The sequence below is a fragment of the Lissotriton vulgaris genome, chromosome 12 (assembly GCF_964263255.1).
Source record: "Lissotriton vulgaris chromosome 12, aLisVul1.2, whole genome shotgun sequence".
NCBI classification, from domain to species: Eukaryota; Metazoa; Chordata; class Amphibia; order Caudata; family Salamandridae; genus Lissotriton; species Lissotriton vulgaris.
Window position 1 is genome coordinate 366,827,585 of NC_141700.1, and position 21,579 is coordinate 366,849,163.

The 21,579-nt window shown below is 44.0% G+C and overlaps 1 protein-coding gene across 1 annotated transcript in view; it reads left to right on the forward strand.

Annotated features, from left to right (window-relative positions):
• The window catches only part of GPATCH1 (G-patch domain containing 1), a 425,367-nt gene that overhangs the window by 305,878 nt on the left and 97,910 nt on the right, over window positions 1-21,579 (forward strand). Inside the window, exons 16-17 of the mRNA XM_086945137.1 lie at window positions 8,888-9,098; window positions 16,829-16,945. Coding sequence (XP_086801263.1) covers window positions 8,888-9,098; window positions 16,829-16,945 — 328 coding nt within the window. The remainder of the gene's footprint in view (window positions 1-8,887; window positions 9,099-16,828; window positions 16,946-21,579) is intronic.

Below are 21,579 nucleotides of genomic sequence, written 5' to 3' on the forward strand. Positions count from 1 at the left end.
GGCCCAGCACTCGCAAGTTGTTCCGTCTAGAGCGCGCCTTCAAATCCTCGTCTTATCTGTGATCAGTTTAAGTATTTTGTCCATCTGGAGCATCTGTTCTCTGTTTGACGACGCTCCATCCTCTACTTCCGATACCCTAGACTTCGCTTCTGTGAGTCGCTGGTCATGCTGACTCAATTTATTCACCACTGAATCCATTCTGGCATTCATTGTGTCCATTTTCGCGTCTATGGACGCAAGACTCTGTTTCATCCCGACCAGCAGCGTTTCCAGTCTTCTTCCTGCTGTTCTGGCGAGTCTGCTTCAGTCCGCTCCGATGACCTGGAATTAGGAGGTCTGCGAGCATCGAACGTTAATTTGGCATGTTTAGCGTCGGTGCACCCCATGATGGCTGCCCGCTGCGTGCCTGTGGCGGTGAGCAAGGTAGACGTCCACAACCACCTCCCAGTTGCAGTTGCTTACTTCCTCTGGCGAGCGCATCTTGGTGGTCAGCTTTGTGGGATGGGCGGCGGCCACGCATGCTGACCCCTGTCTCAGCATATCTCCTAGGGCCCAGCTTACAGTGTCCCCAACGCACTAGCTCCGTACTGTTCGCCGTTCCAGCTGAGGTCTGCGCTGACCTCGGTCCTGCACTGTCAGGGCGCGGTCCACTGGCCTTAGTCGTCGTAGGTAGCCCCAGCAGACAGATATTGGGGGGGCTGCATACTCGATTACAGGCTCTCCTCTCAGTGCGCCCTGCCCCCGTGTCTGGCACTCTGCGGGTGGGCCGTCCGCCTTGGCTGGTTATTCTCTGCCGCCTAAGTGGTTATGCTGGCGGGAGATGGCTGCTTCTCTATCCAATGCTCTCTCTATCTATATCACAGTGAAAATGGGGGTGGGCAGCGAGGGCCAGCTGTTTTCCCAGGTTTTTCCTCCGGCTTGTGGGCAGTTTCCCATGCATGCACGAGTTCCCTCGCATAGCGCCGCCGTGCCCCCGTAATGTGCAACTCCAATGGTGGTGCCTTCCCTCCTGTAGGCACGTAATGGCGTCAGGTTTGGCCGGCTCCCGCGCCCAGCGTCTCCCAGTGAGGTAATCCTCAGGAGGCCCGTGTTGGGGGAGGAGGCTTCACCTCCCAGCCCTTATCACCTCTTTATGGCGGCAGCCCGCCTCACGCTCAGTGTCACTGTGAGGGGTCTAGCCTACCCCCGCCTGCCGCCACCGCACTCCGTTCCGAGTGTACTGTGCCTGTGTGAATTGCAGCCGTGCTCCCAGGTCACCGCAGGCCTTTTGTCCTCACCCCTTGGCGCCGCCGCGTACCTGCGGGCTACAGCGTTCTCGACCTGGCCGCCACCTTCGTCTCCCGATCCTACGTTGTAGGCCTATGCAGCCCCGTTCTTTCCCAGTGCGTACGGCCGGCTCCCTTCTCCAGCCGCTCACCGCTGCCTCCCACCCGGATCCTGCCAAGTGACTCCGCTCCGGAGCTGGCTCGCCCTCTTCTGACCGGCCCTCAGTATGCCTTGCGTTATCTGCTCGCTGGTACGGCGCTTTCTGGGCTAAATTTTCATTTCAGGATGGGCATTTAGTGTATTTTACCGCCTGGTCTGGCGGGGGCCTCACTATTGCACGGCCATTGCGGTTGTGCGCCCTCTAGCGCCCCCAAGTCATGTTCCTGTTGTTGAGGTCAGTTATGGGCCGTCATGGTAAGTGTCCCAGCAGTTTTGGTAGGTCTCACAATTCAGCGACATATGACCTTTTTGCCTGATGCAACCTAAGGCTCTGAGGGAGAGAGGGAGGTAGCTTCTTTTGGCAGCTGCATACTCAAAATACAGGTCTGCCTCAGCGGGGGCAGTCTAAAGATAGGAAGCACTTGAAAGTTCGGGATAGCACAGAAGGTTGTTGTCCTCACATAATGAGCTCACAAGAAGAGAAGCAGTACTACCAAGGGAGAGTCGCATTTGTCTTTGTTGGAGCCCAGTCCAGCCCTGGAGAAGTTGTCAATGTGTTCAGAGGTGAGATTTCCTTGTCCTCATGCTTCAGTCGATCAAAGGCAATGCTTTAAAGAGATTAATGCCCTGAATACAATGCGGAGATTATGGGTGGCCTAAAAGAATAATTCTGGCCAGGATCTCCACAGCCTGCTTCACCTATTACAAGCTAATCTCAATAGAGTGAGGAATGCGGAGTAATGTCTCAGGCCCATTTCTTTGATGACCAAGCTTCACATGTAGCATCTCCTTGTGTGGGGAGGGTATAAATAGTGGGATGGGTAAGAGCAGGATTTGGCCTGGCAATGTGGAGCATTAAATGCTCCCCTTATGCCTTAAGAGTAGGCTGGCTGGGGTATGGGGCTGTGACTGAGATGTGTTTGGAGCAAAAAGCTCCAAGCTGTTTTCCAGGTAAATTCTGGACCAGTATTCCCGCAGCTGGAAACTTGAGTACAGAAACACTGGGCCACTTATGATCTTGTGACCTGGTATGCCACCTGGGGATACTGCTCTGTCCAAGTCGTAATCAGGGTCTAGGTTTCCTATTTTTTCAAGGAGCACCCCGAGGTACACCTTCTGGAGTTGAGAAGATTAAAATGGTGCCGTTGTATTTAGTGGACACGATTCAGCAGCTTTGGTTTCGAGTTCAAATGCTAAGAAAGCCACTTCAGAATAGGTGAAGCTGGCCCGAGTATCGAAATCGGGATTAGCTTCTGGTGTGATGAACAGAAAGCCAATGCACACAACAATTCAATGTGATATCAGTCATCACCAACCAATGTTGAAATCAACATTGGTTGGTGATGACTGATATCACATTGAATTGTTGTGTGCATTGGCTTTCTGTTCATAAGTAACCACAGGGAAGGTTCCTTGACATCCCTGTTCGTCAGAGTTTAGGGTTTTTCTCTGACCCATGTGCACCGACTCCAAACAGACATAGCTTTTAACTCATCCACTACCTGTTGAGCGCCATAGTATCTCTGAAAACAAACAAACCCTCCGCAGAACCCTTAGCTTCTGGTGCGATGTCAGCTCAACATTGATGGAGTCTTTTATAAAGAATGTGAGAGCTAATACTAAAGCTTTTTTGCAAAAGACCTAGTTTCCTCAAATACCTAGAGTGGCATCTCATGAGGCTTTGAAGCATTGTGGATCTTTCTGGCTCTTCCGCTGAAGGTTTGGGGTTTGAGAAGCTATACTCTAGATGAGGATGGTTTTAGTGAGGATGATAATATGTTGCCTTCTTGCCATACTGATGAATGCTTAAACATTAATCTTCATTCGGAAGAGCTGAAATCTAAGAAATCTAATCTGTTTACTGAAATTGTGGCAGGAAGGCATTTGTCGCTTTTTAATGAGGTACTGTCTGATATGGTAATAGTGTTATGGAATAAACCACAGTCATCTTAAGCAGTAGCAAGGCATGCAGCTCATAGGCATAGGCCCGCTCCTTTAGACTCTATTTCTATTGATGCACCCAACACATACGATTTGGTGCTGCAGGCCTCATCGGCAGAGATGAGGTATAACACTTTCCCAGCAGTTCTTTCTGATGGTGAGTAAAAGGGGTTGGATGCTTAAAGGAATAGAGCACATTGAATTATTCAGAAAGTGTGGGCTTCCACGGGTACTTAGACAGGGAAAGACCTAAAGGTGGTTGTGTGGTCAGTATAACCTGCACCAGAACCCCTGCTGGAGATGGGGATTCACACCATGAAACCCTCTTCTATCATGAGAATCCAATGCCCCTTTACCATACAACCACAGGGTTAGGTGTTTGTGGTGCTTTATTCTAGTTATGAGGTTAAGGCCTTTCTCCTGCAGCTCTAGTGGGGAGAGTATCTACGTTCACTTTCTGAGAAAATCTGCAGTACTACCATGATTGGGAACCCTCACTCCCTCAAAGTGCTCAATATTTGTGGTAAACATGCTGTGAATAAAAGAGTGCAAGGTTTACAGCTACATGGGGTTCTCCACAGCCATGTGTTTCCACAAGATGACTGTGAACTAGAAGGGAGTTGTAGCCCTTACTGGTAACTGTCCTGTGCGCCCCCTGCTTGTGGAGCCGATTGTAGCACAGGCTGTTGTTTGTTTTCAACCCCTAAATGCTATAGTGGGGCTGCAAGATGACCTTGTGTTTACAGTTTCGAGTCTAATCCAGACAGCCATCCTGCAGCTAGCACAAAGTGCGACTTGTGCAAAAGAGAGACCAAGGGCATGGTCGTCTCATGGTAACAGAGACAATTAGATGTGCTCTATGAATATACCTTATACACTCCTAATTTCTCACAATATACCAGAGCCATTTCACCATGGTGCTGATTTAACACATTGAAGCATGTATTTAATTTGGATGTGCTCTCTCCAGATTAGTATTTGTACTTTAGCATCTGAGTAAGTGGTTGGCGTAGCTCCTACTACCTTAACCTTGACCTATAAGGTGACATTTGAGGCTAGAATATAATTTCACCTTTTACTTCTACAAAGATCTATGCCACAGCATAGAGGTTAATTAAAAATGGTTCTGTTGGGTGACAATAGAAATGATTTACAACTGCTTTTCAATGCAATCAAAGAAAAGAAACAACCCCTCTGGAAAACACAAAAACACAAAACCAGGCCCTTACACTGAATGAAAAGAAGACCTGTACGTGATTTGTTGTATTTATCTGAATTAAATTCCTTCAAATTGATTTTTCATACAATAAATACAATGACTGTCAAGATAATATTTAAAGTGCAGAGAAGTGACAATAGTGAATAGTGATCACGTGATAAAATGATATGTACAGTGATAATACATTCCAATACAATCAATATATACACATATATACAAGTGTTTTATTTTCTAAAGGCCATATGCTGATATGATTTTCCAGAATCCTATTTATTTCTTTTAGTTTGATAGAATTCTAGAATTGCTGGGCCAGTGAAGAATGTCGACGTTTTGACCCTTCGGCGCCCGTGTTTAAGGTCGCGGCGGGTCTTTCTCAAGACGGATGTGCAAGGCACGACAGTCTGCAAATAAGTCAAAGAGGGGGTGTGTCAGAGGGGGTGTTCATTTTATAAGGCTAAATGATTTGCCTAACAGCATAGAGGGTAGACTGGTCCTAGGGTAGAACTTCTGCTGCTGCTGTCCTTTGAAGCTAGAAATAAGCTTATAAATTGAGAAAGAACCTCATTTCTTCTGCGACCTAAGGATTAGTGGGTAGACATCAAGTCTGACTTTGAAGATATTGTGTCTTTTGCAATGTCACAGACCTCCCAAAATAAATGACACCATCACAGAGTTTGTGTTTCACTCTTTCAAAATCTCACACACGAGTGTGTCTCTCCCCCGGTTGATCAAGGCAAGGGAAAGGAATTGGAATCCCAACAATGTATTGTGTCACAACTGTCAAAAGACAGGACACCACACCAAGGACCATAGTTGTCCTGAAAGCAAAGCCCTTACTGTAACTCCAGGGGTTGCCAGTGTAGCCTATAAGGGTAGTCCCTCAGATGAGGAAGTCCACATAGCCCTCAACTGGAAAATGGACCCAAAAGGTGAGTTTGAGATTCCAGAGGGGAGTAGACACTTCCACCACGTACTGGTAAATGGAATACCAACCACTGCCCTGAGAGATACCTGTGCCCGCCACACTGTGGTACATGACAGGTTTGTACTCTCAAACCAGTATGTGACGGGAGACAAAAACGTGTAAGGGCTATCTCAGGGAAGCTCACTGTTAGGCCTGTGGCTATAGTGCCCATAGAAATAGCCTAAAATGCACCCTAAAGAAAGTATTTACGGGCAGACCTGAACCTAGAATGCAGATTCCTGCAGCCTACGAAGAAAGACAGACACAAAGTCGCACAGCAAAGGAGATCTGCTTGTGAATGAATGCATGTGAGTTTTATGGTAAACGCAATTTAAGGCAGTCTGTGCTTCCAGTATGGTGTGCCTAAGACCTCCGTGTACTCAGAACCAAATAACTTCCCTGCCTCCATTGTTTAATCAAGCACCTTAGCCCTGTGTGCGCGCTCTGGGCTAATTCAGTTACATGAATCCATTGTTTAATCGCGCCACGATCAGATTGGAGGCACGGGGTACGTGCCGGTGGACTTGTGTGCTGATGTCATATATGTTTTCAGGACTGTTAGACATGATTTGGCCTATAACAGAAAACCCTTTTAAGTTTACTATTTCACTACATCCTTAAGTGAACTTTTACCCTTACTAGTGTCCGTGCGGGATTTGGCCCTGAACTGTTTTTTTAATTATGAAGAGCTGTGTGGTTTCTGCTTGGTTTGTTGATTCGCTATTTTCTCGTGCTTCATATTTTGTACAGCGTGTTCAATTTTTATATTTCCTACAACACTCTCAACTCCCCAGCTAACAATGCTGATATGAAAAATTATCTTGGTTGAGGCAGCAGGATCTGGCAGCTAAGTGCTGAGGATGTAGGATTTAAGAACAACCTGTTACCAGAAATAAAAATCTCAGAAGTATTTGCCAGACTACTCAAAGGAAATGCATGGAGTTTATTCTGCATGGACCTGGGATACTTGGCAGCTATGCCTTATTCCCAGGTGGCTGGAAGTTTTAAGTGAAAGTTGTAATCAAACATTAGGGTTGCATGTACTCTTGGAAAGATGGTGACAGACAGTGATTATTTGATCCTTAAAAATATTAGGAATCGTGCTTGCCTAGGTTCTATGTGCTACCAGCGCTCGGTTCACCAGGCTTTCATGACCCCCACAGAGAGGAAGCTGCTGTACCGCAGGCTTGCGATTTAACCCCTCGCCTTTCAGACCCCTCAAGCTACGCGTTGCTTGCAGCGCCTGACCTTTGATCATGGCCTGCGCCAACACCCAGAAACCACCATGATGAGCAACAGGGGTAGGCAAGCAGGAAACCGAGCTCTAGTTTAAGCAACGTGGAGAGGCACTAGTGATTGGGACCTTGATGTGGTCAGTGTAGGAGGGGGAGACAGGTTCTCGGCTGGCAAAAGCTGCATCTGAGACCTCGCTGAACTCACCGCGTCATCTAGGAGCTAAACCCTGACTGGATGGGAATCCTATAGATGGGGTGGAGTTGCTCTGCTGGGGACATAAGAGACCGGCTCTGCCGCCAGCAGTTGTGAAGTTATATTCCCTGCTCAAAAGATTAGATTTGAGTCTTCAAGGCCAAACTCGTTGAATGGCCAGCTGGTAGATTTGAGTCTTTTTTTTTTTTTTTAAACCTTTATTTTGTAAAAAAGAAGTACAGTTACAGACCTACAACCACGGAGGCTGGTCAGAAGAGGTCAATACCAATAGTGCAATAATACACAGCTCATCAGCCAACAACCCGAGGGCCCGGCAGCAATAACACACAATATTATAGAGAGCTTGTGGCTATAGGAGGATAAATGAAAGGTTTCACATTTTATATTTATAAATAAACAAAAAGAAAAACACACAAAAAGAGGTTGAGGCAAATACTGTACACCATAGTTAGATTTGAGTCTTAAAGGCCAAACTCCTTTAAAAGGCAGCTCTATGCTGAGGTGCTTGCAGGTAAACAGAGTGATTTCACCTTTCCTGCATTCTGATTCACAAGATGTATCCCTTCGTTTTGCTTCATATACGGATTTGCATCAAAATGCCTGTTTTTCATCTTGCAAAGATTTGTTACGCTCCTATGGCAGTGTTGGCTGGTGATGGCTGGGAAGGCCTTTGACAAAGTGTCCTTCGAGGCTGGCTTTAGGTAGAATGGCTAAGCCCTGTAAGTGTTCTATAGTATTCATCAAGGACCTGGACAGAAGGGACATGGGGTCTCGCTCAGAGTGTAGTCGGTCAGCCTGCCACACCAAAGGACAAATGCAAATTAACTAGATCCTACCAAATCACATTAGAGGAGAAAGATCACTGCCGTGTTCAAAAGAACACAAGAGGGTGTCGGATCAGCCTTCCCTTCAGGCTTTCAGATGTGAAACATTCCAGATAGAGTCCTTTAGCATCTAACTATGTACCTTGACTACGAATATAGCACACACCTACATTCACCTTAGAAATAGCCAATAGTCCTCCAAATTGGAATAGTACTGCAGATCTTAATGAGGTATGCTAAGATCTCAGAAATTGACAAGAGAGCTGTAATATCCAAATCCCCACTACAAAGCACCCTTTAAGAAACAACTTATAACCCACAACACTTTACTATAGGTTTGTTTGGTAGGTCACAAGAGCTACTCTCCCTCATATGGAGCACTGTGGGAAAGACCCTCATGATTCAACCACATGCAATAGTGACACATAATATTGCACGGCGCACGTGTACCCTGTTTATGTGATTATATTCCTTTAATTAATGTACCATTTACTGCAATGCTTAAAGGCCTTTTGGGCTGCAGATAATAAATGTCACTTGAATGAAGCTGTGCCGTACGAAGAGGTCTGCCTGAAGATAACCACTCATTTGCCAACCCAGTAATTAACCACCTTCTTCACTTTCTTCCAGCTGTGATACAAGCGATGCTCTCTCCTATTGCACAATTTTATGCACATTTATAAATATCTGTTAAAAATGAAATGCCTTTGTAGCTCTAGATTGATAGCCGATACAATACCACTCTGTGGCAGAAGTCGCAAAATTCTTGACAACTTATTTTTGCTTTATTATCAAAGTGTGGGTCTCTATCAATTTAAAGATGCATTAAATCATCTGTCCTATATATCTTTTTTTTAATTTAAAAAATCTGATTCGTATTGGATTTTTTTTTTATAAGAGTACACATATTGTGATTGCCTTTATCTAATGTAATGTAGCATTACCTCATTGTCATTTTTTTCCTGTTATGTGGGATATTGTAATGTGAGAGTTACGTACTGCAAATGTTGAATTCAGCTAAGTTTCTTCAAATATTTAATTGATATTCTTTTCATTCATGTTCAGACTGATAAAGAAAGCACAGATCAAAAGCAGGAGGAGGAATCTGAGGAGACCCGACCATCCATGGACATGTTTAAAGCCATCTTTGCCAGTTCATCAGATGAAAAATCTTCTTCTGAAGACGATAGTGAGGATGAAGAGATACAAGAGGAGCAAGTGAAAGAAGGTTTTAGAGAATCAGAACCTCCTGATACTGAGGTGCCAGTAGTGAAAGGTAGGACACTGAATAACATTTTTGTTTTTGCTGAGAATGAAAACTAATTACAGACATTTGCAGTTAGCTTAGGGTAGGTCAGACAAAACCAAAAACAATAGGTTTAAAAGCATTAGCATGATGAGAATATAATGTACATGATAATTGAGAAACCATGTTAGCCTGACTAGAAAATTCAGTAGTAGGTCTTTGGTACTAGATGTAGAGGTAGCCAGCACTGCCAATACATCCACCTTCCAAAACTATGATTTTAAAAATCTGTTTAATTGTTAATTTTTCCCCAATTGCATGCATGGGTCCACTTTTCAGTACAAATAAAGTATGTTCTTCACACTGTAGAAATTAGTAGACACTTAAGACTAACGCTGGGACTTAAGACATCTTGAAATCAACATTGCCATTGCCACTTATGTTCTTTCTAGGGAGAAAAGTGGGTTGCTAATTATGTCTCAAATAAACATCTCAAATCAGTATCCGGTCTTCCAAATAGACGTCAAAGGTGTTTGTTTACTTTGATGTATTTACATTTTTAAGATTACTCAAAATAATTTGTCTTTCTGGTTTTGTGGTGTGTCGAGCCATCAGAAAAAATACCATAACTAGGGACTAGATGTATGAACTATTTTTCTTTCCGCAAACTGCCCAATTTGCAGAATTGGGTAGTTTGCGACCACAAAAATGCTTTTTGTGATGTACAAAGCCCAATTTGCAAATCAGTAACTTTTTACCGAATTGAGATTTGGGTTTTGTGATTTGGTATGTGGAAGGAGCTTGTTGAGGGCATCCCTTCCTAATACCAAATTAGAATGGTATGTTGGTATGCACAAATGTTTTGCAAACAAAATGTGGTTGTAAAACATTTGAAATTTACCGCCAATTGAAAGTTGGTGGTAACCGATTCACAAATCCTTAATAAAAAAATTAAACCATGCTGAAAGAGCATTCGTCAGAGGATTGAGTCAGGCCTGGATTTTTTTTTTTTTGTCCTCATTTGCCACCTAGTGTCTTATGGTGAAGACAATAAGATTAACAAGCAACATGCTGCCTCCGTTTTTTTTTATTTTAACTGGTAGAGACCGAATTGAGGTATGGGCCACGTCTCTCAGCACTAGTGCTTGAATCAACAATGCTCACCAAGATAAAAACCTTAAGGAGGGTGTAACTTGCAGCCAGGATACCACTGGATTAACCACCAGGGCACAGCTGTGCCCAGAAATGGGTTTGATGGCATAATCATTGGACCCGGGGGGAAAAAACAACAAAAAAAAACAAAAAAAACTCCGGTCACTCAATGGACCCATTTCAACATATGCCAGAAAGCTCTTTTATCAGGGTTTTCAGATCTAGCCAAGTCCAACCTGGAGACCTGCAGAATTGAAGCGTACCAGTCATTAATGGAAGGAGGGAAAGGATCTTTCCATTTTCTGCAGATCTCCCTTCTAGCAAGCAAAATGGAGTAGAAGCACAGGTTCCTCGCCGGGATGGAGACCCCTTCTAGCAATCCAAATATTACCAGAGATTGACCAAAAACGATGTTAGAGCCAAGAGATAACGAAAGAGTCTTACTTATGGCTTCCCAAAATAAGGACAAATGGGGGCACTCAAAAAACATATGGGCGTCCGGGGCACCCTCCAGCCCACATTTCGGACATCGCACCATATTCCCCAGTGTAAATTTTGAAAGTCGAAGAGGAGAATAGTATGCTCTATGAATAGTAAAAGTGTGGTTCCTACGTAACCACGCCAGTTTAACCACATCCCACAGTGTCCTACACGCTGTTCTCCAGAGATCTTGTAAATTACTGTTGCTCTCATGTAGCGACCAAAGTTCATCTCGTAGTGAAAACGCTCCATCCATTTTCTCCAAAATCAAATTATACCAAGAAGAAATCTCCTTCTTGGCGGGAGGTTTGTCAACTAGAAGAGTTATTAAGTAGCTGTATCCTCCTAAAGGGAATTTGCTTCGTCGAGTGGGCTGGGTGCTATATAAACGGGACCAACTGGATATTTGCAGATATTTGAGCCTAGCCAAATTTGGGCCGATTTTATTACTCAAACAATCCCAAGAGAGCAGTACCCCATCAATAAATAAGACACCCCAGACCACAACTCCAGCATCCCTAATCGGGACTGCGAGACTGTCCTCCAGCCAATCCGGGCTATCAGGAAGATCCCATAGAGGTGTCTTGCTACTATAGTACCCTATTCTAATAGACTTAGTTAGCTGAGCCCATACTTTTGACATTCCCTGTAAGATCTTTAGTTGAATTTTTTTTTTTAACTTGGGGTCGCCAAATTTAAAAAGAAAGCCTGACGGGCTGACACCCTCACCCTTGAGCAAAGTAGTGTACAGGATCCCTACCCCATATTCAGATGGATCTTTTAATAGCATCCTGGCATGAGACAACTGAAATGCCCAGGCATATGCCTGGAGGTCTGGAGCTGCAAGCCCCCCCTTTTCTCTTTGCCTCCTAAGCTTTTTCCAAGAAATTCTTGGAAGATGTTTATTCTAAATAAATGTACTGATTTCGCCCTGTAGCTTTTTAATAGGTAAAGGGTCAAAAAATAAAGGGTAATATTAAATAAAAAGGATATTTTGGGCAAAAGAGACATTGTAACCAAGTTGACCCTTCCCAATAATGAAAGAGGGAGATGAGCCCACGATTGTAGTAGCTTACGGCAATCCTTAGCAACAGAATTGAAATTTGTTGTGGCAATCTGATCTATATTTCCGACAATGGTAAGGCCCAGATACCTCATCCTACAGCCAGGACGAATACTAGAACTAAATAGGTTCTGGTCTATATTCCATATCATCATCTCAGTCTTTGAGGCATTGATCTTGTATCCGGATACCTCCCCAAATTCTGATGTCGCCTTAAATATTGCAGGAAGGGCCAAATGAGCCTCAGATGTGAAAATAAGAACATCATCTGTGTACAGGGCCACCTTCCTCTCCCACCCTCTGTACGTGAACGACTTAATATCAACATTGTCCCTTAAGCATTGGGCAAACGGTTCGACATATAGATCGAATAAGAGTGGGGAGAATGGGCAGCCCTGCCGAGTTCCCCTCGAGATGTTAAAGGGATCGGAAGGAGCTCCATTGACCAGAACGCAGGCATTAGGGCTCTGATATAAAAGGCCAATTGCCCGACTAAACCCCCCTCCAAAGTTGAACTTTGCCAAGGCCTCCGACAGTCAGGCCTGGATTCTTGTTTTTTTAAGATCGATCTCCAAGGTCACAAGAGCAGCTGAGAGCAGAAAGCATATTTCGTTTTAAGGAGCTCTGAGTTGGAGCCTTTGAAATAATTAAGTGCTTAAAGACATGCCACAGTAGAAATGATTATTATTCCTCTGCTGTCACAAATACATTTTGTGCCATTTAGAAAAATGTGTGCCTGATAAAAATACTGGATGTACAACAGAGGTTCAAGTTACTGAATATATCTGATGCATTGTTCCTTATTGGAAAATGGCCTTCATAGACTAGGTGCCAGAAAAACTAACATACTTTTGCATTCCTAAACAACGACATATTATGGGTGAAATTCTTTGGGACTGCATCCAAGGCTCTTCAACAGCCAATAAGGATCACATAGAAATGAGAAGGACAACCACACATTAATGAAATAAGTGTTCACTAATATCCAGTTAGTCGAACAAGAGATCCAAAAATCCAGTGAACCATATGCAATTGGAAAATTAATCTTTATATCATTTCAGAATACGATGATAAGCACAGCCAACACTTTTTGTTCTGGAGAACAATGAGACTTCGGGGCTTCTTCAGGGCTAATTTAACTTCCTCAAACGTATTTATTATCCATCATTCCAAAGACATGGAAATTGTGGCACAACCTCAGCAGACCCCTGCGTCAGATCTAATCAGCATATATCATCACTCCCTCACAATATAGCTTGTAGATATTATTTTGCCATATTCACACTTCTGTAAGTGCATGTGTCAAGTGCCCAAAACAGTGTGTCAAAGCATCATCAATGTGTCTCAAAGAGAGAAAAATGGACTGCATCAAAGGCTTTTTAATAGCCAATAAGGAGTCTGCTGTGGGATGGGGCTCCATGACTAAGAGCAGATAGGGCCTTTTAAAAGATTTGCTTGTCATGTTCGTAGCGAAAGTGATGTGGGGTCAGAAGAACATCTCTAGCTTTTAGCTAGACCCCCAGTACCACCCCAGTTTGCGGCAGCCCAGTCTGCCTGGCTTAATTGTATTTAAACTCAGGGCTTTTAAATTAGTTACAATATCATTACACAGGTAGCCATGGCGTTTGGCCGATCTGGAAAGCTAGAGCTGTGTGCTCTTCAGCTGAAGTTCAGGACCCCTCTCTGTTGGTTCTATGACTGCATTTTGTGACCTGAAAATGTTTTTTTTTAAAAAAAGATTCAAAGACATGTTTAATGTTTTTTGAATGCTTTATTATAAATGATTTGAGACAATCACTGTTATTGAATATTGCAGAGTGTGAATTTATGAAATATAAATTTGATTATAGTATTAGTTCTGCTTTATATATGTTGATGTGCTGACCCCTTGCTAAAGCAGTAGGCCCAGCCACTTTTATATTATGCTTTTTTGAGCCTTTGACAAAGCCAGTAGGTCTCCCTTACTTAAAATGACACTGTTTATATTGTTACATGACATAGCCAGCCGTTTGCAGGGGTAGGGGTTTGGGAGCAGGGATAGCCAGAGGTTGTGCACAGTGGAGGTTGGTGCGCAGTCCCATGCCATACTTGGTGATGGACATCTTACTTTGTTAGAAAAAAACAGAAATCCACTGGAAAAAACAAAGGTTAACGTTGATGTTATAGTCAGGAATTGTTATAATATGTTTGCTTTACATTAAGAAAACCTTAGCAATTCAATGAAAAAACCAAAGGTTAAAGGGATTTATAGTTAGGTGAAAATCTCAGTTAAAAATACTATTTTAAATTGAAATTGGCAAAATCACTAAAATGTACCTGTTATAGTTGTCTCAAGTAAACCCAAAGTAACTATATAACTTGCGCCCTCGCCATGCACTGCTAAATTGCATCATTTCTGACTGTTCTATGACATCATTGATAAAATAGTTTCAACATCTGTAATTACATTATTGATGACAACACTGAGCATGGCGGCGGTGCGAGTTATAGTTACATTAGGGCACAAGTTATAGTTACTTGAGATAAATATAACTGGTGAATTTCAGTGGTTTTGTTTGTTTTAACTGACATCTTCATCTAACTATAACATCATTAAATATACACTCACACACGCATATATGTGTGTGTGTGTGTGTATTATATATATATATATAATACACACACACACTTAACGGGTACCTGTAAAATATGATCCTATATTCCTATATATAGTACAATGAAATGATTCTAATGACATTACGCACCACAAGGCCAAATGCTGAGTGTTTTATTTATTTCACCTGAACCCGGAAATGGCGATATAGAATCATGTTACATGTTACTCATTAGGCCTTTTTATTTTACATAATTTATTATGTAAAATACATTCTCATTCAATGGTTAGAAATGTTATATGTGAACTCTTAAATGGAAGCAACATTGTAAGGAAATACAGCCTGCATAAAATGTGCTTTTCTTTTGTAATACATTGACACTATAGAGTGGGTTTAACAAGTTTGAAAATGGGAAAATAATGTGCAGTGTCGGCCAGAATATACATATATTTCCCAATGGTTTCCACAACCATGTCTCCTCCATCCTATCCTCATTATCTGTGCTCTCTCAATAACAGTATTGGCACAATTGACAAGCTACTGTGCAAGGTTCATTTCTAGACATAACTGGTACAGTGATAGATTGGTCTCCCTCCTACCAACCCAGTTCTACATTCTCTAATTCATATTGCCCCCACCTACCTACAAGGGGGCACCCTCCTAAACCTTAGTCTTTGTCACTTTTCTGTCACTTTTCTCTCTTTACCCTGCTTCCCTATGTGATGTCTCCTCCTGCTTTTCCTAACAACATTTCGCTGACAATACACAATTTCTTCTCGTTCCCACTCAGCATACCCTACCCTAAACTCGAACCTGATTGCCTCACAACCATCAGACATTGGATGGTCATCTGCTGTCCCATGTCTGACTCCTCCATTATGGATTTCAGCGACTTTGCATCCTTCTCTGCCCCTACTTCTGTTACCACTATTTTTTTCCCCCCAGAATACTAAGAGTCTCTCCCTGTGCTAAAAACTTTAGCATGCATCTAAATTCCAGCAGGAGGCTGGCAACATTCATTACCTCCTCTGCTACAACTGCCATGTTCCAGCCACAGAATTTTCAGAAAAGAACACCATTGATTTCCCTTTTTTTCCACCAAATCGCTCCTAAACACTATGGTCTTGAGCAAACTGGAATATTACAAAGACCAACTTGTTAGTTTTCTGCAGTATTCCTTCTCTCTATGGATAAACTCATTAATGGAACCAAACTCGCTTCAATCTCCCTAAACACACTGATCACTTTTCCTTATGCCTCCAAACAAGATGTATGTTAACCAAAAACAGGGCACTATTTGAACTAACCAGTCTAGTCCTCGATGCACGAATCCCCACTGACTCATTCGAAACCTCTACTTAATTTCCTACTCAATCCCAGTCTACCCTCGACCCATCCAAGTTGATGGCCCTTGATCAACTGAAGCACTTCCGCTCAGTGCATTCCAAAGCAGTCTGCAGGCATAACACTGCCTTCTCGCATGTGTCCATTCCCAGATCAAAGGTACTTAGGGGCCTATTTAAAGTTTGTCAGGTTCTACTCCATTTTGCAGTGGCAGTGGTGGCATGTACTCTGCTGCCCTGGTGGGCTACTGCCTGCCAAATCTAGAGAATTACACTTTCCGGGCAGAGATCTCTGTGCTTTCAGGGAAACAAACACAAAACTCCTCTCTAAGCTTTGAGCTTGAGGTGCGGGTGCCATGTGTATCCGCGCAACAATTTTTTTTCGTTTACAAAAACAAACTACGCAGTTAGTTTTCAAAAACCTAAACGACTCCCACATTCTTGAAGTATTCTTCCAGCATGTGGGGGTCATTTATATGCCTTCCTATTGGGGACTGCTAGGCTCTTTCCGACAGTCCCAAACAGGAAAAAAGTATGTTGAACCACTTGCCCTAAATAAAGTGGACGGTCTGAAGTTCTTTGACCGATGGCAATAAGTCATTTGAGCTGTTTGTCTATGGTTTCCACCTGAGGAGTCTGCAAAGGCTCTGCCTGTGAGAACATAATGTTTTGTTGGATTTTGAACAGAACAGGCAAACCAGGATTACCCTCTCTGCCAGACTCTAAATAAGTCCCTTAGTCTTGCACAGCTAGCCCACCCCAGGTATATGAGCATCTGATGTCTGGCCGCAGACCTCAGCTTAGAACTATTTCATAATGTACATCGTTCATTTGTAATATTTGTAATGTGTTGATGTGTCTTTGTTCTGTTACTATTTCTCACAGTTCATTCACACTACCTCTCCCTTGCCTTTGTTGATGTGTTGCTTCAATTTTATTTTAAGTACATATAAACACAAAATTGAAATATTGTGCCTTTGAGATTACCTTAGTTAAGGAACACAATGTGATTGTTTTCTGCCTGATGGCAAGCATGTTTTAGCTTTGGAATTTGAGAACAGGAGGTATTCTCTATACATACCCAGTGTGCACAATACATATAAATTCTGTCTCTGTTTGTATTTGTAGACTTAATCATTGCTGCAAGTCAGCCAGTCGTGACTCTTATGCCTCCTACAAAGCAAACTGAAGAGTCCAGTTCAAGCGACGATTTTGGGCCCAAGCTGCCTCCAATTTTACCATCTGGTAGGTCCTAAGAAAAATGCATACCTGCCAACACTCCTGATTTAGGTGGGGGCTCCCTCAAAATGGGGTTGTTGTATCTATATTCCGTTTAAAAGTAAATGGGGAACATTTCCCTTCTTTTATTTCTAAATCGTCCTCTTATCTATTCACAAATAGTGTCTGTATGAAAGGGTATTGAAACAAAAAATCTCTTGTATGAAGTGTTTTCAGAAAATGTCTGGCAATTGTATCTTAAAAACTGGTTAAGACTTTAATTTGTCAATATTTTCCTTATTCCTGTCTATGGAAAATTTTCCAGACATCATTTATTGTGTACAATAATTAATATAATATGGGTATTGCCCATTTCAATAGTGCACATCGTAAATGAAATTTTCTGCAATTGTGTGATAATCTGAAATAACCCAGATCCAGGTTACTTGTCTACCGACCTCAGATACAGGAAAGGCAGCTTAGATGTTCAATCCACTGAACTATTTTACTGACTATATTGTTTTAAAAAGGGTTACAAATATTTTTACACCTTCCAGTCAAGATGGCTGCCGGAGAGGGCACCTCCTGCCAAGCTCCTTGAGGACCAGGACTCCCACCTCTGAACTTTTATGTACAACTGGGGTGACCAGATGTAAGTGGTTCATGATGGTGTTTGTTAGAGCCTCCGGAGAAACATTTAAGTGCAGTGGGAGATGCTGGAGAGATGCGCCAAGTCGTGAACAGAAGAGGTGCGAGTCTGCAAAGCCAGAAAATGGTGCTGGTGCAGCTATCATGATTGGTGGTGGTGGTGGGGCACAACGGGCACAAAGTGGAGATAAAAGTCCTGCTCTCCACAGAAAGTGAACACGTAATGTGTGTGTCAAGGGGGCAATGTGGGGAGATGACCGAGTGGCATAGCCTCCTGTGCCAGAGAGGTCTGAGATTGCTGTGTGACTGGCAGGTATGGCTCCCCCATGCTAATAAGCCAGAGGGAAATCATTACCTCCCTATCATAAAAGGCCATAGAGAACAGGGGTGGGAGGCACCTCCATACTGACATTGACCTAACTGGGGAAATGGCATGGACCAATGGCCAGACAAGCATTTGAGCCGCAAATAATGCTGTATGGAATCCGAGAGTCCAGTGTTTGCCTGAGATGCAGGTATTAGAGTAACATTTAAATGTATGGGATGCATTTTAATTCTCTGTATACCTGTGCAGTTTTACTAGGTCTTCCTTATTATTTCACAGTCTTTGTATGAATCTGCATGTGTTTGGCAGCAATCTCCCTTGGAGTAGAGGAGCTACTCCCCTGCAGTCTGCAGGCTCTGAAAAAGCAGAATCCTGTGTTCCTAAAGGTCAGACCTGCCCCCCCCACCCCCCTCCCCCTCCACCCATGGAGTGATAGGACTCCAGGACTGACCGGAGCCGCACAGCACCAATCCCTTGCACCAGGTACCTTCTAGCAACCAAGGCCTGTTTAAGTCCAGTCCAGGCTCTAACAGCACCGAGACAGAGCAGCCATCGAGGGATTTCAACACTGCAATGACCCACTTTCAGAGTGGTCCAGCTGTCCTGATTTCTGCACCCTCAACCAGCAAGACCGATATCCGCGAGGGCCTTGGACGCACAGAGCCCACTCGACCTATCTACTCTGCTTTGCACCCAGGTGCCTTAGCCCGCGTACCAGAGAACCCGCTGTGCCACCTTGTTCCCAGAACCCTTATAACCCGAGTCCCCCGTTGGGAGATCCTGGACTTGTCCCTAAGTTCCTCTTTGCAGCCTGTTTTTAGGTAGCCCCCCCGTCTTTCCATCAGCGAAGCGTGCAAAACTACCAACCCGACCAGCACCTCTGCACCCGGACGCCCTTGGGCAGGTAACGAGTAATTGCTGGTGGTACTTTGGACCTTGGCCCCCTATGACCTCTGTCCCATAGAAGACCCCCCATAAACCGACCATAAATAACCAAATGCAACAAATGCCTTTTTTCACAATGGAATGGCTGTGTAAAGACTACAAGAATTAGACACTTGGGGCTACACTTGACACGCAGTGCAATGCTAAATATTGGGAGAACTTGAAAAAAATGCACCTCCTGTTTATATCTTTGCTGGGCCATATCCATGTCTCAAAGTTGAATGTTCTTCACAGACTTTTGTATTTTTTGTAACCTTGCCTGGTAGCTTGGGCAGTGGAGTTACAATGTAGGATAATCTACTTTGTTTGGTCTGGAAGCAAGTCAAATCATTCTATTAATTACTAGTGAGCGGGGAGGAGTAGCATGCCTAGAAACTTTTAAGAATCATCAAGTAGCCCACCTACTGGTGATGAAGGAGGGAAAGGGTAGAGAGTCAGAAAAAAAGATGGCTGCCTTTTAATTGGGTTAGTTGGCATTAGGACACCACAGGATCTAAGACATCTAGAGGAGAGGCAGGCCACAAAATGGAACCTAGCTACCCCACTGAAAACTGTCTGGAGTTTGTGAGAGTGTAGCCGCATAAGGACAATTGACACTACTTTATTTTCCTAATATACGTATTCACCTATTCATTGTAATGCATGTCACACCGGCATTATTAAAATACTCATTTCAAAGATTAGAAATTAGGAAATATGGAGCAAAATCAGTTTTTGGGGGGGGTCAGGAGTGATTCAGACTCATTTTATACAGGCAATCAGCATATAAGATCCTGTACTCAACCCTACAATGAACACCTAAAATCTTCCACTCTGGGCCAACTTTTTGTAGTCATTATGTTCGAGGCATGTGGGCTGCTGAATTCATATCTGTGCATAGATCGCCGCCTTGTGTTGGGTCCGGATGATTGCACATTGTTGTCCTGGAAGAGTCTTCGAAGTATCACGAGATAGGTGGCTCCTCCCCTGCAACGAAGCCAACTGTATGGCCTGTGCCCGGTTCAGGTCGAAGAAAACTCTTCGGATTCGACGCGCGGCTCGATTGGAGTCGCAGAGATCAGCGCCTGTTCCAGAAAACATCTTCGGGACCGAAGACGAGGAGGTAGTTGATCTGGAGGATCAAGAAGAACACTCTGATCCGGCTTCGGGCCATGACTCCGAGTATGACGCCAAAGACGAAGAGGTGTTAGAAGAAGACGAAAACGTCGTCGAGGAGGTAGGAGACGAAGCAGAGGCCCTTGGGGCCATAGAAGATAGCTCAGGCGAGGAGCTAGGCCCAACCGGTTATACGGGGCCGACGATGAAGCGCTCCCTAAGGCTCAGGTCGATGGATCGCCACGAGGCCTTACCCGAGATCTACAGACTCGTTCAACAGCCCCGCATAAAGGCCCGGCTTCGAACATATATAAAGAGCCATCGGTTTCGAAACCGCCATCGGTCGATACAAAGACATCGAAACCAAAAGCATCACTGCCAAAACCGAAACTGAAAGTGAAGCTAACTCTGGTCAGCTCCAAGGCCTCAAACCCCTTGGGGCCGAAGAAACAGAAAAAGGCTGTCGATACAGAGAAGCTCAAGAAGGTCATCGAGCCGACGGTTGGGGCACCAAAGGCCAAAGACAAGGCTGTCGAAGCGACGAAGCCGACACCGAAGGGAGTCGACACACACAAAAGGCCCGAACCAAAAGAAGGGTTCGATCCTCGGTCGAGGCCTGCGGACAAGACAAAGACTGGCTCCAAGGACCCTGTCGAGTCTACGCAACCAAGCCCATTCATAGCCAAAGAGGTGTCGGAGTCACTCCAACGCATCAAAGATAAGGCTACAGCAGTCGGATCGAAGAAGGCCCCAACACCAAAGCTGGTCGGAAACGTTCAGCCCGCATCAACACCGATCAAATTCGGGTTGCCACCAACGGTGCGTCCGAAGATGTTCGAACCGAAGAAAGGTATTGGAGCCATCAAAAAAGTGTCGATGGTAGTGGAGGCTACAGAGGAGCCTGAAGAACAGGAGTCGAGACAGTTCATCAACTCGGAAACTGGTAGACTGTCCATATATAAAAGGAAGATCATACCAGAAACACCCATGGAGTCATATAGGATTCTCTTAAAAAAGAAGAGGGATTCAAAAACATCGCCAGTTCTTGTGGAACCTCTCCAATCCTATGGTCAAGAACCTCAAACTTTTTCACCTACATACTCAGATGTAGATGCAGGGGATGATGAAAATGAGGATGACATTTATCATGTGGACACTGATCCCGATGATCAAAACCAACCATGGGCTGACCCAGCTGACCCAAAAGATCCACACACTGCCCCTGACACACAGGTATACAGTGTAAAAACATCTCCCACCGAGGACACTACTGCCTTTAATGCCCTTATTGAAAGAGCGGCAAGTAACCATGACGTGCAACTACATGCTGACCCTGTGGAGGAAGACTTTTTGGTCGACACCTTTTCCACTTCGGAAAGAACAGTCGAGACCCTGCCCATGCTAAAAGGGGTCCTTAAGCATGCTGGTGACATTTTTAAGGAAACCACCAGGGCCAGGGTATTAAACCCAAGAATTGAAAAGAAATATAGACCAGCACCTGTGGACCCTACTTATATAAGAGGACAGTTGCCATTGGACTCATTGGTTGTTTCTAATGCACGTAAAAGGGCTAACTCCCAGACTACAGGTGATGCTCCTCCTCCTGACAAGGAGTCGAAAGTACTGGAAACTTCAGGAAAAAGGGTGG